Source organism: Tachypleus tridentatus, chromosome 8, assembly GCF_004210375.1.
Source record: "Tachypleus tridentatus isolate NWPU-2018 chromosome 8, ASM421037v1, whole genome shotgun sequence".
Lineage (NCBI taxonomy): Eukaryota > Metazoa > Arthropoda > Merostomata > Xiphosura > Limulidae > Tachypleus > Tachypleus tridentatus.
This window is the reverse complement of record NC_134832.1, coordinates 38,097,890-38,114,632: the sequence shown is the minus strand read 5'-3', so window position 1 is coordinate 38,114,632 and position 16,743 is coordinate 38,097,890. Positions and strand designations below refer to the sequence as shown.

Genomic DNA, 16,743 nt, shown 5'->3' with positions numbered 1-16,743 from the left:
ATTAAAATTGGATAAAGCATTAGTACAGCAGTAAGTCTACAGATTTACAATGCTATAATCAGGTGTTCGATTCCCCTTGGTGGGCTCAGCAGATAGCTCGATGTGGCTTTGCTATAAGGAAAACAAACAAAGCATAAAATATACTTAACTCTATTGGAAAGGTACAGGATATTTATCATAACATATGCAGTGTCCACTTTAGATCTTAAACTGATAATTGCTATAAATGTTAGTAGATATATATTTCTCCAAAATTTATTACTCTTTTAAAAACCTAATAAACTGCCGAATAGCATACAAGTAATTTCACAGCTTTATGTAATGTGCTTATTATATTCATTTTTCATAATTTAATAAAATTTACATGAAATAAACTTGAAAATTATATCTATCACAATATTGATTAATTAAGCATGTTTTCATACAACAACAATTGTATTTCAAATATGGAAACATAGTTGTAAATCATCCACTTAACAAGAAGTATGATTATACTCATTTGGCTTGCAGGAGGCCTTTTCGTATAAGTTTTAACTGACTAGCATATCTTCAAATCCTATTTTAAAAAAGCAGGATGAAACAACTTTCTCATACCTTTACCTCAGTTTAAGCTAACTAGTTTGAAAATAGCATGCCATTTTGATGATAAACATTCTTTTTTAAATTAATATTAATGCTACAGAATAAATATCACATTTGATAAAGTTATTTTGGTTTTTTAGTGTCATTACACCAAAACGAATAGTAATTTTAATCTCCTTTAAAATTTTTAAACTACTGCCTCAATTACGTTATTGTATTCACCTATAAGAAATCCTGTAAGGAGAAGCATTAGTTATATACTATATATATGTGTGTTATTCCCAATTCCTATTCTATTTATTATTGTCATCACTTTAGCACTAAAAAAGGATATACTTATTTTACTTCAGTTACTTGTCATTACAATTCCTAGACCTAAGTTGACAGTTTTAAAAAAATTTCTTTTACAAGCTATATTAAAACACAAACCCTATACTATTTTAACTTATTATATAAGAGGCTTTTTTTTCTCTTTTCCTTTTTTAACTTTATAAGGGAATATCTGATTTCTTTCTTCCTAAAACTTTTGTAATCATTCATATATTTAAAAGCAACCAATTTAACAATATTTGTACTGGAAATATACTAACACGTGCTACTCACATTGTATTATATTTGGGTCATATGGCTGACATAGAACTTGTAGAAAAACCACTGCAACTTGTTAGCATACAGAGTTGTTATGTTAAAAGTGAATAAGAAGTTTCTTTTGCCAGAAGTAAAATTATTATTGTCATGTGTCTAAGCAACAGTATCAGTATAATCTCTCATTTTTGTCACATGACTGATTTTTATTGTAAAACATTTTTTTAGGCAATGCTGTAATTCCATGAAATGGAAAACTCATCAAAGATTTGAAGAGTTTATAGATTGATAAAAGCTTTTGTATTTTAACATGATGCTTCATTCTTAATTTTTTTACAATACATTAACATATTTAAACTACATTAAAACAATATGTTGAACATGTAATGAAACACGCAGTTCTTCAAAACTTAGTGTTGACTGGCAGTATTGAGAAAAAAAGTTTACAAAGCAGATGAAAGCCTAAATATATGAATGGTATGTATAAATGAATAAAGAAAGGAACACCATTATAAGAAACTTTCTAGCATGAGTGCAGGAAAATAGCAATCAGTCTCTGAATCAAATAGTTGAAAATATTCAATAAAAAAATGTGTAATGTTAAAATAATAATAAGATTTAAACTTTCAAGTTTCAGCACATTCTTGATGACGAGAAACCCACTTGAAGTAAAAATGTATCTCAGAATGGATGTGGGTATTAACACTTTTACTAATAAAGCAGAGAACAACTTTTCCTTGTTTTTACTATTAATTTGATTGATGTATGAGTATAAATGACTGGTTGAATGCAGCAAGCGAGTTGATGGTCTAGATTCATTTTTTGTTTCTGCAAGTTATTTAGTTCTTTATAATTCAAGTTTAACAAGGCTTTTATTAGTTTTTTCTGTAAATTATGGATAATGTTTGTATACTGATTAAAATTCTTGGATACTTTTATCTTCACAAAATTAGGAATTAGTTTTTTCCTTTCTGCACTGTTGGATGAAAGAAATATCATTTCTTCTATTGATAATTTTTATTGGTTTCTTAGTTTCATTAGGATCACATGAGTGTGTACAGCTACCAATGACATAATGTAGGTATGTTTAGGCATAATGGAGTTTAAACAGAAAACACAGTATGCAAAGAAACACAAAAGACTTACACTTGTATAATAGCCATGGTGAAGTAATTCTTGGTGATGAGAAACCCACTTGAAATAAAAATGTATCTCGGAATGGCTGGTGTGGGTGTTAACACTTTTACTAATAAAGCAGAGAATTGTTTTGACCTTCTTAGGCCATCTTCAGGTTAACAAAGAGTTTACAATGTTTAAAAACTGTAAACAATATTTTCTATGCCAAGGCTTGGAAGTTACTATCCCCAACTACATCTTGGACATATGCTGCTGCACTACATTTCACTGCTACAGTGGTAGTGCAGAGTCATTCTTTCCAACTTTGTGAAGAATCTTTTACCCCCATGGTTAAAAGAGTTGATGAGACAGCATCTCCTCCTATTTCTGTCACTAACATTCCTTCCAGTGGCTGCCTGACTCCACTTACTTCCACTCTGGATTCTGGCATCTGTTCAGCTACATCTTCTTTGGCCCAAAGATGCAGAATGAATATTTGTTCACACTATCAGTCACTGGAATCTATGTCCACTAACAGAGACCTGCCCACTTGACTTAGGGCAGGATCCAAGGAGGTTGACAGTACTAATTCTACTAAAGAATAATAGCATGGTTAAAAACAGAAATATTCTCTTCCACCTAAGTAAAACTGGCGACTTTGATACTGTGGAACTGTGAAGGTTTCCATTCTAATGTGGATGACATTAAGGCTATGATTGATTCTTATCATCCCATGCATTTTTCCTTACAGAAAACGTTTTTGAAATCTGCCAATACAATCACCCCTCAACAGTTTTCTTTGCAATAGAATGATAGGTTGTGTAATGGATTGAGTGCATGGAGGTTTGATAATGCTGGTCAACCAGCATGTGACCATGCTGTTTTTGCTGTCTTTTCCATTCAATACACCTCTGAAGGCTGTAGCCATCCATGTTTCCTAGGGTTGTACCAATGATCTATGATCAATTAGACCTTGATGCACTCCCTTTAATCCTGGGAGGTTTGAATAAACATAATTCCCTCTGGGGTGGTGTTGGTATTAATGGTGGGGGTTGTTCCATAGAACATACGGTCTTGAATCACAACGTTTCTTCCATCAATACTGGTTCCTGTACTTATTTTCATACTCTTAGTCAGTGTTTTACTGCTATTGATCTCTCTGTCTGCTCCCCTTCACTTGTTTCTCACTCTTCGTTGAGGGTTAACAGTGACCCACAATGTAATGATCATTTTGAAGAAGGTTCACTATATTTGATGTCATCCAGCCCACATGCCTCAGTGAAAGTTGGACCAGTCATCCTCTTTTGCTGCTCTCTCAAAACTTGATTCTGCCTTTGTCTGTATACTTTTGATAGATGACTGACTGTATTGTTCAGGTGACTGCTCAGTCTGTGCTTTAAACCTTGACATATTTCCCATAGTATCCTCGTCCATGGTTGAGTCCTGCCTGCCAAATGGCATAGAATGCTAAAAATGAGCCTGGGATACATTTCAAATGACATTGGTCTCCAATGGACCCATGCCCATGCTTGGCAGGTGAGGCATCAAAGCCAGAAGGTATCTTGGATAAAGTTCACACCTAGCATCTCTTCAACCACCAGTTCTAAAATCGTATGTGAAAACCTTCCTCCTTCCTTTGATTTTACTCTCTGATAGCCAAATTATCACTGATACTCTTGGTGAGAGTTTTTCTCATGCATGTAGCACCTCTGTTTCGTCTTCCATGGCTATCAAGTCTTGGGCACAGTGATCACCTCTTTCCTCTCTAGGCCAATTGTCTCTGGTACTGTAATTGCCCCTTTACACTGGTGTAACTCATGCATGCTCTTCATCAATCTAGCAGTACATCTGGACCTGATGATATTCACTATGAGATGCTGTGCCATCTCTCTCCTGTTTCTCTGGGATCATTCCATGTCAAATTATCCAGGGGGCTTCAGGTGACCCCCACAGGATACCAAGAAAAAAATTCACGTGCTCATCTACCCGTATAATGAAAAATTGCCAAAGATTAGATCAATATCTCTAATAGTTTCTGATTTACAGGCCTGTAAAATTTAGTTTATTTATGTTTATTTTTGGCAAATTCATTTTCGGGCAACTTTGCAAGAGTAATGGTGGTAGAAGGCTGAAATTTGCTACACTGACTGAATTAATCTCACATCATTCATAAATGGTCTCAAACCAAGTTTATCTCTCTTAGGATTTGCATAGTGAGGCTGTAAAATCACCTGAAAACCCAAAATCATAAAACAACATTGGTTTATTTAATAACCATAGCTCTAAGACTTAATATGATACAAAGCTGAATTTTATTTTTAAATTTCATATAACATATCAGTTGATAAATCGGCAATTTTTGTAATTAAAATTCTGTTAGATCTCCTGTAAAAAATTTAGCTCCATGCAACTTTTTATGATTTAGCTAAAAATAGCCCTACTGCAGGCCACAGTTTGACCATGTCACCAGTTATTCAGCCTTTTCAGATTTTTACCATATATTCTTACATCTCTTGAGTATGATCTACAAGAAAAATCAGAATGGTGTTCAACCTACTTTTTGAGTTATAATTTTTAAAGTATCCTCTGACCATACGTTTTTTATTTAAAAAAAAACTTCAGTTCAGGTGTGTTACTGTGTGCAAATATATCCATACAATTTTGAAAAATACTTGTCAGAATTTTATGAATCCCACTGAAATATTCTAACCAGCCTTTCACAATGTTAAATAATGAAGTTGTAAGAAACAAGAAAAGAATTAATTCATTTCCAAACAAGTTTATTGGCATAACTAGTTAGATCACATGGCAATGCAAATATATTGTGTATGCATTACAGTTATGCAGATATGGCTGAGTTTAAGATTCATAATATAATAAATACAAAGGTAAATCAGATACAAAAAAGCACAGTGCTACAACAGGGGATAACTGAAAAAGATTATAGTCACACCAAACTGCAATAATTGTGGCAATGAAATGTTTCAAAAACAGCTTTGGTGATAAATTAGCCTCAACAACATCAAATAAATATTGCTTTGTTCAGACAGCTTGAATAAGTTTCTGAAATTCGAGGTTGATTATGTTGAGATCACTTTGACTTAGAACATAGTGACGAGCACTACTGCCTTGCACAGTAGGTGCCCTTATCAGGCAAAGAATATGTTGGAAAGGAATTCAGCTTTCATCTTTATGTGACCTTGCAGTTCATGAGAACAGTTCGTTTCTTGATTTCTTCATGAATGACACCAACACATCAGGATGTTCATGTGATCTATCTTTTATGTTTCCCACATACCATTCATGATCGTATATGCATGCCACATATTTCCCTGACTGATAATTGTCATTGCTATCATTAGACCCTATTTGAGCTGCTGCATCATCACTTTCACTGCTACTATGAACAGTTACAACTGTGTACACATCATCTGATAACCTTCTCATACACAATTTGTTGGTAGAGTGGGGAATAAAGCTATGATGTGACCTAATACCTGCCACAGTTTTACATTTTTCATAGAGCTCAAGTAGATCAAACTTTACACAATTCTGCAGAACTGATTCCTGATTGACAAGAATGAACTGAATGCTCTGAATGTGGTCCTTTGCCCAATGGTACATATCAGAGACACTTCAAACTTGATAATTTATTATTTTGCAGCCTTACTATGAAAATCCTAAGAGAGATAAAGTTGGTTTGAGACTACTTTTGACTTCTGTGAGATTAATTCAATCAGTGTGGCAAATTTCAGCCTTCTACCACCATTACTCTTGCAGCTTTAAGCAGCCAAAGTTGCCCAAAAATGTATTTGCCAAAAATTAAAAAAAAATAACTAAATTTTACTGGGCTGTAAATCAGAAACTATTAGAAATATTGATTTAATCTTTGTCAATTTTTCATTATATGGGTAGATGAGCACTTGTGATTTTTTTCAAGGCATTCTGAGAGGGTCACCTTGGAAATTTTTCCAAAATCTGGATGATTTCACATAGAATAACCCTCTTTGCTATTTTTCTGATGGTTTTTAATCAGATCTGGTAGTAAAATGTTTTTCCTGATGCTTGGTGCCAGGCTATTGTCCCCCATTTATCTGAGCCAAGATTCTTCTTAATTATCATCCAGTTGCTTCAATGAACTGTGTTTGTACGATGTTAGGGAGGTTGATTAGTGCTTGTCTTGTTCAATTCTTTGAACTGTACAACCTCCTCTCAGCTACCCAGTGTGAGTTCCCATGACAGCTCTCTACCATGGACCATATGATTTGACTAGAAACCTTTCTCAAATGATAACATCTATTATTGCTGGTGGTATGGATCCACAGACTTCTGATCCTGCCAGAAATATTGCTGCTGTTGTTTTGGGCTTCACTCATTTTGCTGAGAAGATTTCAGCCTTAGTGCCCTGGAAGTTTGAGGGTTATGTGCAGCCTGTTGCATTTACTGAACCAAGGACTTATCTTCCCTTCCCTGGGAGGACTGTTCCAGATGGTGATTATTTTTATAGCGATGCCCCTACTTCTGCTACTTCTGCATCTTCCAAATCTGCTTCCATGAACCTCCCTGGATCTTCATTGATATAGTATCTCAGAGGTGCAGCATTTTGTGAGACTTCCACTCATGTGGGTTGCATGACCATTTACTCACTTTTATCCAGAACATTTTAATGGACTGTCTGTTTCAAGTCCATGTGGACTTGACACTTCCTCCTTCTTTTTCACAGGAACTAGGAGTCCCTCAAGGCTTTGTCTTGACTTTGACTTTAAACTGACTTTCATTCCACACATCAAGCAGCTATGTTTCAAGTGTACAAAAGCACTGAATATCCTCTGTATCCTCTCTTCCACCTCTTGGGAAGTGGATCAATGTTCTGTGCTCAAGATATATTTTGCCCTCATTTTATTCAAATTGGACTATGGGACTCTAGTACTGCCAGGACTACAACTTTGAAATAGTTGGATCCATTCACCTTCTGGGGCTTCAGCTTTGCACAGGGGCTTTCAACACTTCTCCAGACAAGTTTGTACACCAGGTCCCATAAACCTTCTCTTCACCTCCACTGCTTGCAACTTTCTTTGTGGTCCCAGTCAGTATGGGTTTTGACGATAGTGCTCCACCATGAACCACCTGATTTGGCTTGAAACATCAATCAGGGAAGCCTTTTTCAAATGACAGCATCTTGTATCAATATTCTTTGACATTGAGAAGGCTTATGATACAACATAGAGGTATGGCATTTTGTGAGACCTCCATATATATGGGTTACCTGGCCATTTGCCCATTTTTATTAAAATTGTTTTTAATGGACATGAGATTCCAAGTTCATGTGAGTTCGACACTTTCCCATTCTCTTCTACAGGAAATTGGAGTCCCTCAGGGCTGTGTTTTGAGTGTCACACTTTTCAGTATAAAAATTAATGCCGTCACTCAACAACTCCCTCTCACTATTGCAAACAGGCTCTGTGTTGACGACTTTCACAACACGTCAGTCATCGAACGTGAGGTGTATTGAGCAGCAGCTACAGACTGCCCTCAATCGTTTGAAGTGGACCACAGCAAATGGCTTTAACTTCTGTCCCTCTAAAACAATTTGCATGCACTTTTGCCACCAACGAGGTATTCATCCTAATCCTGAACTCAGTATTGCTGAAGTTGTGCTGCCTGTGGTCCCTGAGACAAAGTTCTTGGGGCTTATCTTTTATTGTAAGCTGACCTTTATACCATGCATCAAGCAGATATGGGTCAAATGTACAAGACTATTGAACATCCTCCGTGTCCTCTCTTCCCCCACTTGTTGAGCAGATTGACATTCTATGCTAAAGGTATATCATGCTCTTGTTCGATTTAAGCTCGACTATGGATCACTGGTCTATGGCTCTGCATCCCACCTGGGGTTGTGTTTTCCTTCCTCATGGGCCATGCTTTTTCAGAACAGATGGTCTGCCATTGCTCCTTTTGGCCTTTGTATCCAGGTGCAGCATGATGAATTGGGTCTGTCCTTCGATAACATTGCTGTATCCACTGCTCAGCCCATCCCATCATGGCTTCTTAATAGACCCCACATGTGACCTATCTTGAAGTCATCTGACAAAAACAGACTCTCTCAGTTGGAAATATTGTCTGCTATTTACTGAACATCTTTTGAACCATACTTTAATTCCTATTTATACAGGTGGTTCAAAATCAGGTGACTGTGTGGGCTCTGCCATGGTTTGTTGTGATTGGGTGGTTGCACACACAATCCCCTCTACAGCTTCTGTGTTCACTGCTGAACTATACCCCATTTCTCTTGCCCTGGATCACATAGAAGCTACGCAGTACTCAAACTGCACTATTTATACTGACTTGCTTAGTTCCCTACTGGCCCTGGACTTGCTTCATGTTGGTTCACACCCTGTTCTTGCTGATATTCAAAACCTACTGGCCCATTTCTCTTTAACATCCACTTCTATTCAGTTTTTCTGGATACCAAGCCACGTTGGTATTTGTGGGTATTTATTGTAATTTCCTCTTATGAATTTTATAACTAAATATAATTTTAACTTTTTACCAGATGTTTGGCACAGATAGCTTAGCTGCTTTGTGCCATAAAACACTAAATCAACCAATCAACCAGTTCTTTGTGGTATGTTAATACTCTGTGAACCTTATTACAGCATCCCACCTTGGGTTGTGTCTTCATTTCTCATTAGGCTATGGTCTTTTTGGAAGAGACTGTCTGCTATTCTTTCTTTTGGCCTTTGTGTCCAGACACAGCTGGCTGAATTGAGTCTGTCCTTGGGTGACATTTTTTTCTCCACTGATCAGCACAGTACATCATGCCTTATTGTAATTCCCACCTTTGACCTTTTTTTTTCTGTGTTTACTACCAAGTTATATGCCATTTCTCTTACCCTGAATCACATAGAAGCTCTGCAGTATACCAATTGTTCCAATTATACAGACTCTGTACTGGCTCTGTAATCAGTTCATGTCATTTCTTATTCTAATCTCATCAGTATTCAAAACTGATTGACCCATTTTTATTTATCTTTTATTTATTCCAGTTTTTCTTAGATGGCAGGTTACATTGGTATTCAGGGGAATGAGCTCACTGAAACAGCAGCTAAGTCCATGTGCTTTGGTGCTGTCACACTTGTGTCTGTGCCATATATGGACTACAGTCTTGTGGACTGATCCATCAATGTGTGACCTTCGTGATACTCATGTTACAAAAGCCCATATTTTACTGTCATGCTATTATTACAACTCTGAACAAGACACCATTTCAGACAATTTTTTTCCACTGTTTCACCCCTGGAAAGTGTCATTGTAATGGTGACATGTCCACCTTATTTGTATTTTGAAATTTGCAAGGTTATTGGCCATTTTAATTCTATTTAAGATTTTTACCTGCTTTTTGAACTTTCTTTAGTTTACCATGTTACAATATCTTTATATTTTATAATTATTTTTCTTTTAACCAGTTATTTAGCACTGATAGCTCAGTTACTTTGTGCCAATAAATGCCAATCAACCAACAAAATACTCCATGTACTTTAAGTTGTGCACATGTTATTACAGGGATGTTTAATCCCTTAGCATGGATGGTCAGATGCTGTTGATTGACTGCATTGTCAATATTAAATATAAATGGGAAAAATATTTTTTTAAAGTTGCTTGAAATACACAATAAATATTCAAATATTTTTGTGATTTAATAAGAAAATAATGTTTTTTATAACTTTGATATGTATTAGAAATTGTATATATATATAAAATTATTTGGGATATTGTTTTTTAGTAATTTAAATTAGTTTTTATTTCAGTTTCCTGTTGCCATTTTCAAAGGTAATGCCTCACTTTGTGGAAAGTTGTGTTTTGAGGTAAGAGTGGATTATATTAATTCTTGTGTAAGAATAAATATCTTTGTTTAGTGTACAACCACTTCAGATAGTAATTATGTAAAATTCATGATTTACATCTACAAAATAAATGTATAGTTGACTTGCAAATGTGAATAAAAGATTTGATATTTCAGAAATAGATCTTTATATATGCAAAAACGGCTCGTTTTTGCATATATATTTCTCTACAAGTGGGTTTTCTTGACATCACTGAGAAATACATTTTAGCCAATTTCATTTCAGTACAACATTTGGAACACTTGTATTCTAAAACTAAGTCTCAGTTTACATGTTTGTGTGTGTACGTGCATGTGTGTGTATAGAATAACCTTTGAAAATGATTTATTCTTGTTATTTAGTTCTTATATATCTGGAATATGAGCACAGTTATTTACAGTAGGTAACAAAACTCACTGCAGTGTCAGCTAAAACCAGTATTTGAAAGTTAGCCTAAATAATTGGATGATAAAAGATATGCTCCCATGGAGCCCTTTTTTAACTTAAGATTGTGCAGTTTTCACAGAAAGAAGTTTGATGCAGTTTTTTAGATATACACAGTGTCATTCTTAAATGTAGTTGAAGCTTTTAAGCCTTTTGTGTAAAGTCAGCCTTAATTGGATTTCTTCTTGTCAGTGAATTAATTGTAACATAAAAGCAACAAAACTCATTTCATAATCAGTTTTAAAGAGTATTTACTTTCCTTAGTCCAGTTAGAACATTTATAGAGATTATTATCCAGCATCAAAAAGACGAATCCCCTTCATGTCAGTATGAATCTGACACTGATCTCTGGTTCTGTTTTTGAATGTGAGCTGGTTGGAATCCACTCAGCTTATAACCATTAGAAAAATTTTACTCTCGCTTTTCATAAAATGGGTGTTTCCTCACAAAATATCAGATTTTTAAATTAAATTTTAAGATATTTTAGTTAAAGATTTGCTTGTGCACTTTTTCTATTCAAATATTGACTGTCAAACATGCAAAGTAATTTTTATTTTAAGATTAAAAATACTTTTTACACATCAAAAAATTGTTAGACTTTATTTAATAACCTCCAGATAACCATCAAACAATTTTTTATAGAAAAAATTTATATCTTATCCATCATTTTCTCTGTGTGTTTTTCAGTGAATTGACTACCCTCATTTCTGCCATAAAAAATTGGGAAAGAGACCTAAATTACACATTTTTAATTAAAGACTACAAATTGTAACAGGAAACTATGAATGTTTACTCTAAATAGCTTAAATGTCATACACTTAAACAAAGTGAAAATGTCATAGCTTTGTTCTAATGGATCATTATTTTGTAAAGTACAATCACACTTTGATTTAAATATATTATTACTATGCACAAATAAATTCTTACATTGCAGTTAATTTTCTTAGAGGATAGAGCAGTAAATGAAGAAATATAGAAAACAGTGATCTCTAATACTTAAGATTGTTACAAAGTTTGTACTTGCTTGCCATCCCTTACATCGAATTTTACACTTGGAGGGTGTGCAACAAAAATATTTTGTTTTTTTTAGGTTTTAAATATACATTTTGAAATTACAGAAAATTATTAATTACTGTACCAATACCTCAGAATTCTATTATAATTTATCAGGCTTAATAAGAAAGCACCACCTGCCCCCACTGGTACAGTGGTAAGTCTATGGATTTCCAATGCTAAAATCAGGGGTTTGATTTCCCTCGGTGGGCTCAGCAGATGGCCCAATGTGGCTTTGCTATAAGAAAACACACACTAAGTAAGCTGTATTTGGTTTTACAAGCAAAAATACTATTTCTAGTAAATAGACATCTCACAAAGGCTAAGAAAAAACATATGGAGAAAATTATGAGCATTCAGTTGGTTATAAACACATGGTAGAGTGAAGTGGGTGAAGGAAGTAGGTAGGGCCACTGTATTTGATTTGTTAAGTAGGACAAAAAAAGATTGAAGGTTCTTATTTTATATTGTAGCTTGTAAATATTGATAATTTGTGTTTCTATGTCTTAAGAAACTATAATTTTTTATTTGGATATCCAAAGCTGCATTCAACATACCATGTGACATGAAAAAAAAATCAGTATTTAGGAATTTTGTTTTATATTTAATTTTAAGGTGAGAAATTAAATAATGTATAATACTAAAATTTGAATTATAATTTGCAACTTGATGCCAAACCTGTTACCATACATTCATGAAATAGTAGTTCAATAAAATTTTGAATGTGAAACTACAAATGTGGTAACATACTCTCTGCTCCCTTTGCATTGGAAAACCCATAGCTATATAATTAATTGATAATGGAAATGCATTTCACTTTGACAGGATCCCAGTCTGTTGCAGGTTAACCCCCAGCTAACAGCTGGTATCATTCATACAGCTGAGTGAACTGAAACAATTTGAATAAGGTATCTTGTTTAAGGACACAAAAACACAACACCAGTATGTGAGTAAGTCTGAACTTGCAACCATCCAACTATAAGCCCAGAGCTTTCCACCAATGTGCCACGTTGCTCTGCCACTAAGCATAACTTTACATAATTCACTGTCTGAAAGATGACATTTTTATATATTCTCAAACTTTTGAAAAACAATTTAGAAGCTTCTCAGTTGCCAAGAAAATCCAGCATGCTAGTTATCTTCAAGTTAATTTGCTTTATGATATCATATTATCTGCTTGCTTACTTAAAAAATATATAAATAAAAAGTTAAAAATTGTAATTCTGAAAAAATATCTCTCCTCAGCCAAAAAAAGTTCATGATAGAAATTATCAGTCAGTATATTATTACATCTCTTTAGTTATTAGAAATAAATTATTATTGTATTTCTGATATTAACATAAAAGTACAGTTGACACTGTAGTACTTCCAGCAGTTAAGAGCTCTTATAATTAATAATTAAAAAAATGTTGCATGTTTAGGTCCTCTAATACTAACAGTGATTTGTTTTCTGTTAGACGATACAACAACTGTAGCTGTACAAGTCTCATGAATATAGGATGTGTTGCTTTTGTCTTACTCGTGATCTCTGCTACTATATTTTCATTAAGAAATCCATCAGATTTGGTACAGCTGTATAATTACAAGTTTTGATGCTACTATAAACTTTGAAAGCATCAACATAATTCATTTTTTGGCCTTAAGTGAAGCAGTATAAATAGAATTCATTATACTAATCCCATTTCAAACTCACCACATTAAAGATGTAAAAGTTTTTAATGTGCACCCTATATATTCCACCTCGGTGTGGATTCCTGGATGACAACAAAGCATTGATTGAATCCTTACCATCCTATATGTATTTCCTTAAAGGAAACATTTCTGGAACCTGTGATACAGTTGACTTTTGGCAGTTTTCTTTGTGCAAAAATGACAGATTGTGTGATGGGTAAGTTTATGGAGGGGTGGTACTGTTAATCGATCAGCATATGCCCACCCTGTCTTTGCCACTCGACACACCCTTGGAGGCCATAGCCATCCGTGTTTTCTTTGGTCATACCCTCACTGTTTGTTCTCTCTGCCTGTCTCCTGAAGACACCTATGATCAATCAGACCTTAATGTTCTCGTTTAACAGTTGCCATCTCCCAGTTTAACCATTTGGGTTTCAATGGACATAATCCTCTTGGGGGACATACTGATATTGGTGGGAGGGGCCATTCCGTCAAGCACATGCTCTTAGATCATAACCTTTCCCTATGCAATGCTAGCTCTTATACTTATTTTCATGTACCTTTTATAGTCATTGATCTCTCTGTCCCTTCTCACTTTTCTCTCCCTTTTTTTTTTGAAGGGTTGACAGTGACTTACAGGGAAGTGATCATTTTGAGAGAGACTGGCCATGTTCAGTGCCAACTGACCCTCTTTCACTGCTCTTGCAGAACTTGATCATACCATCATTTGTAAGTCATCAATAGACAACTACATGGCGGCAGTGACTGACGATATCATACAGGCAGCTGCTCAATGTATTTCTAAAACCTGGACACGTTTTTCATGATATTCTCATCTGTGGTGGAATCCTGCCTGCCACATGGCACGGAAGGCTGAAAAACAGGAGTATGATACTTTTCGTAGGTATCCAACACTCTCAAGCCACGTAGTTTTCCAGCAGGTACATGCACATGATCAGCAGGTAAGACATCAAAGCCAGAAGGAACCTTGAATTAAGTTCACAGCCAGCATATTTCCTACCACCAGTTCTAAAGTCATATGAGACAAGATTTGAAAGGTCACTGGGTAATATAATTCTGTCCCCCTCTTGATCTTGCTCTCTGATGGCCAGGAAGTAGCTGATACCTAGAGCATCACTGATATTTTAAGTGAAAGCTTTTGCTGGGTATCTAGCACTTCTGTTTCATCCTCCACCTTCTTAGCCATCAAGACTCGAGCAGAAGATTCACTTCTTTCCTTAAGAGCTGATGGCTTCTATGACTATAATTGCCCCTTCACACTGGCGGGACTCAAAGTTGCCCTTCATCAGTCTGGCAGTACATCGGTCAGACCTGATGATGTAAACTACAAAATGCTGCACCATTTATCTCCTGCTTCTCTTGCTATTCTCTGATTTGGTTTTAACTGGATCTAGCAGGAGAATGTTTTTTTTTATGCTTGGCACCTAGGTCTATGTCTCTGCCGGGTCCTTGGCCTTCAAGATGCTGGACCCCATTTATCATCAAGGACTTTGGCTCTGCAACTGGGGCTTTCTGCTCTTCTCCAGTCCAGAGCTTGTACAGAGAGTCTCATGAACCTCCTCTTCACCTCTGCCATTTTCAACTGTCTTTACTGTATGCTTTGAAACTTCATTCCTTACCACGCCATCCCACCTGGGATTGTGTTTTCTTTCCTCGGTGGGCCATGCTTTTTTAGAACAGATGCTCTGCCATTGTTCTTCTTGGCCTTTGTATCCAGGCACAGTTAGATGAATTGGGTCTGTCCTTGGATAATGCTGTTGTATCCACTGACCAGCCCATCCCACCATGGCTTATTATAATCCCCACATGTGACCTGTCTTTAAGTCATCTGAGAAAAGCAGACACTCCCTATTAGAAATGCTGTCTGTTGTTTGCTGAACATCTTTCAAACCATCCTTCCATTCCTATTTATGTGGATGGTTCAAAATCAGGTGACTGTGTGTGCTCTGCCATGGTTTGTTGTGGTTCGGTGGTTGCGTGCAGAATCCCCTCTACTGCTTCTGTGTTCACTGCTGAACTGAATGCCATTTCTCTTGCCCTGGATCACACAGAAGCAAAGCAGTACTCAAATTACACTATTTGTACTGACTCACTTAGTTCTTTACTGGCCCTGGAATTGCTTCACGTGTGTTCTTGCCAATATTTAAAACTGACTGACCCATTTCTCTTTAACATCTACTTCTATCCAGTTTTTCTGGATACCACACAAAGTTGGTATTTGAAGGAATGAGCTTGCAGACACCACAGTTAAATATGTCTGCTCTGGCACTATCATTGCTTTGCCTGTTCCATACATGGACTATGGGCCTGTATTCAAGGCCCAGCTCCATGCAGGTTTGCAGTTGACTTGGAGAGAGCAAAGTGAAAACAAGCTTTTCCAAATAAAACCCTCTATTGGACTTTGGCTGTCTTGTTTCCATAAAGATCGAAAAGAGGAAGTTATTCTAACTAGACTACGCTACTTAACTCGTAATTTTCTTTTGTCTGGGATTGATGCCCAAATGTGTTGTCTGTGTGACATTCACATCACAATAAGCCATATTTTACTGTCTTGCCATCGTTACAACTCAAACATAGCACCTTTTTAAACATGTTTTGTCCCAAGGTTTATCCATAACGTTGGACAGTGTCATTGATGATGGTGACGCTGTCCACCTTGCATTAATCTTTTTAATGCTATTAAAGTTTTTAATTTATAAATTAGTCCTTTTTTTAATGTGATTCCTTTTTAAAACTTAAAAGTACAACTGGTCTGATTTGATATTAGAAAATGGCCATAATGTTAAATAACTCGAAACTAGGACTGGAAAGGCCAACTTCAGGTGTCTAACATTGATGTTTGAACTTACCCATTAGTCATCCTAGTGAGTTATAATAATTAAAATTATGCTACAGAAAATCTTTTAAAACCTGTATTACTTTACTTTATAAAAACGGCCATGATGTCAAATAACTCAAAACCAGGACTGGAAAGGCCAACTTCAGGTAACTAACGCTGTTGTTTGAACTTACCCTGATGAGTTATGATAATTCCAGTTATACTACAGAAAGTCCTTTACAACTTGTATTACTGTAGTTTCTCTCTTACTGCTGTAAACTAGGTATAAAAATTGGACTTAAAGCTATTTGTGTTTTGAATTTAAAAATTAAACTTTGTTTTGTTTTACCTTGATTCCTTTTTATGAATTTTAATAATTTTACTTTAATTTTAACTTTTTACCAGATGTTTGGTGCAGATAGCCTAACTGCTTTGTGTCATAAAATGCCAAACCAACTTGGTTACCTGTATATCCATGTAAATATGATTGAATTTGCAAAGCTTAAAAAAACATTATCTTTTTATTCTTAGTAGACTTACACTACTAGGATATTTCAGGCATATATCAAT

At 35.4% G+C, this 16,743-nt stretch overlaps 1 protein-coding gene across 16 annotated transcripts in view; it reads left to right on the top strand.

Annotated features, from left to right (window-relative positions):
• Positions 1-16,743, top strand: part of Ziz (dedicator of cytokinesis protein Ziz) — a 264,599-nt gene that overhangs the window by 227,924 nt on the left and 19,932 nt on the right. For all 16 annotated transcript variants that reach the window (XM_076448312.1, XM_076448311.1, XM_076448323.1 and 13 more), the window contains one exon: positions 10,092-10,148. In XM_076448312.1, the coding sequence (XP_076304427.1) occupies positions 10,092-10,148 (57 nt within the window). The remainder of the gene's footprint in view (positions 1-10,091; positions 10,149-16,743) is intronic.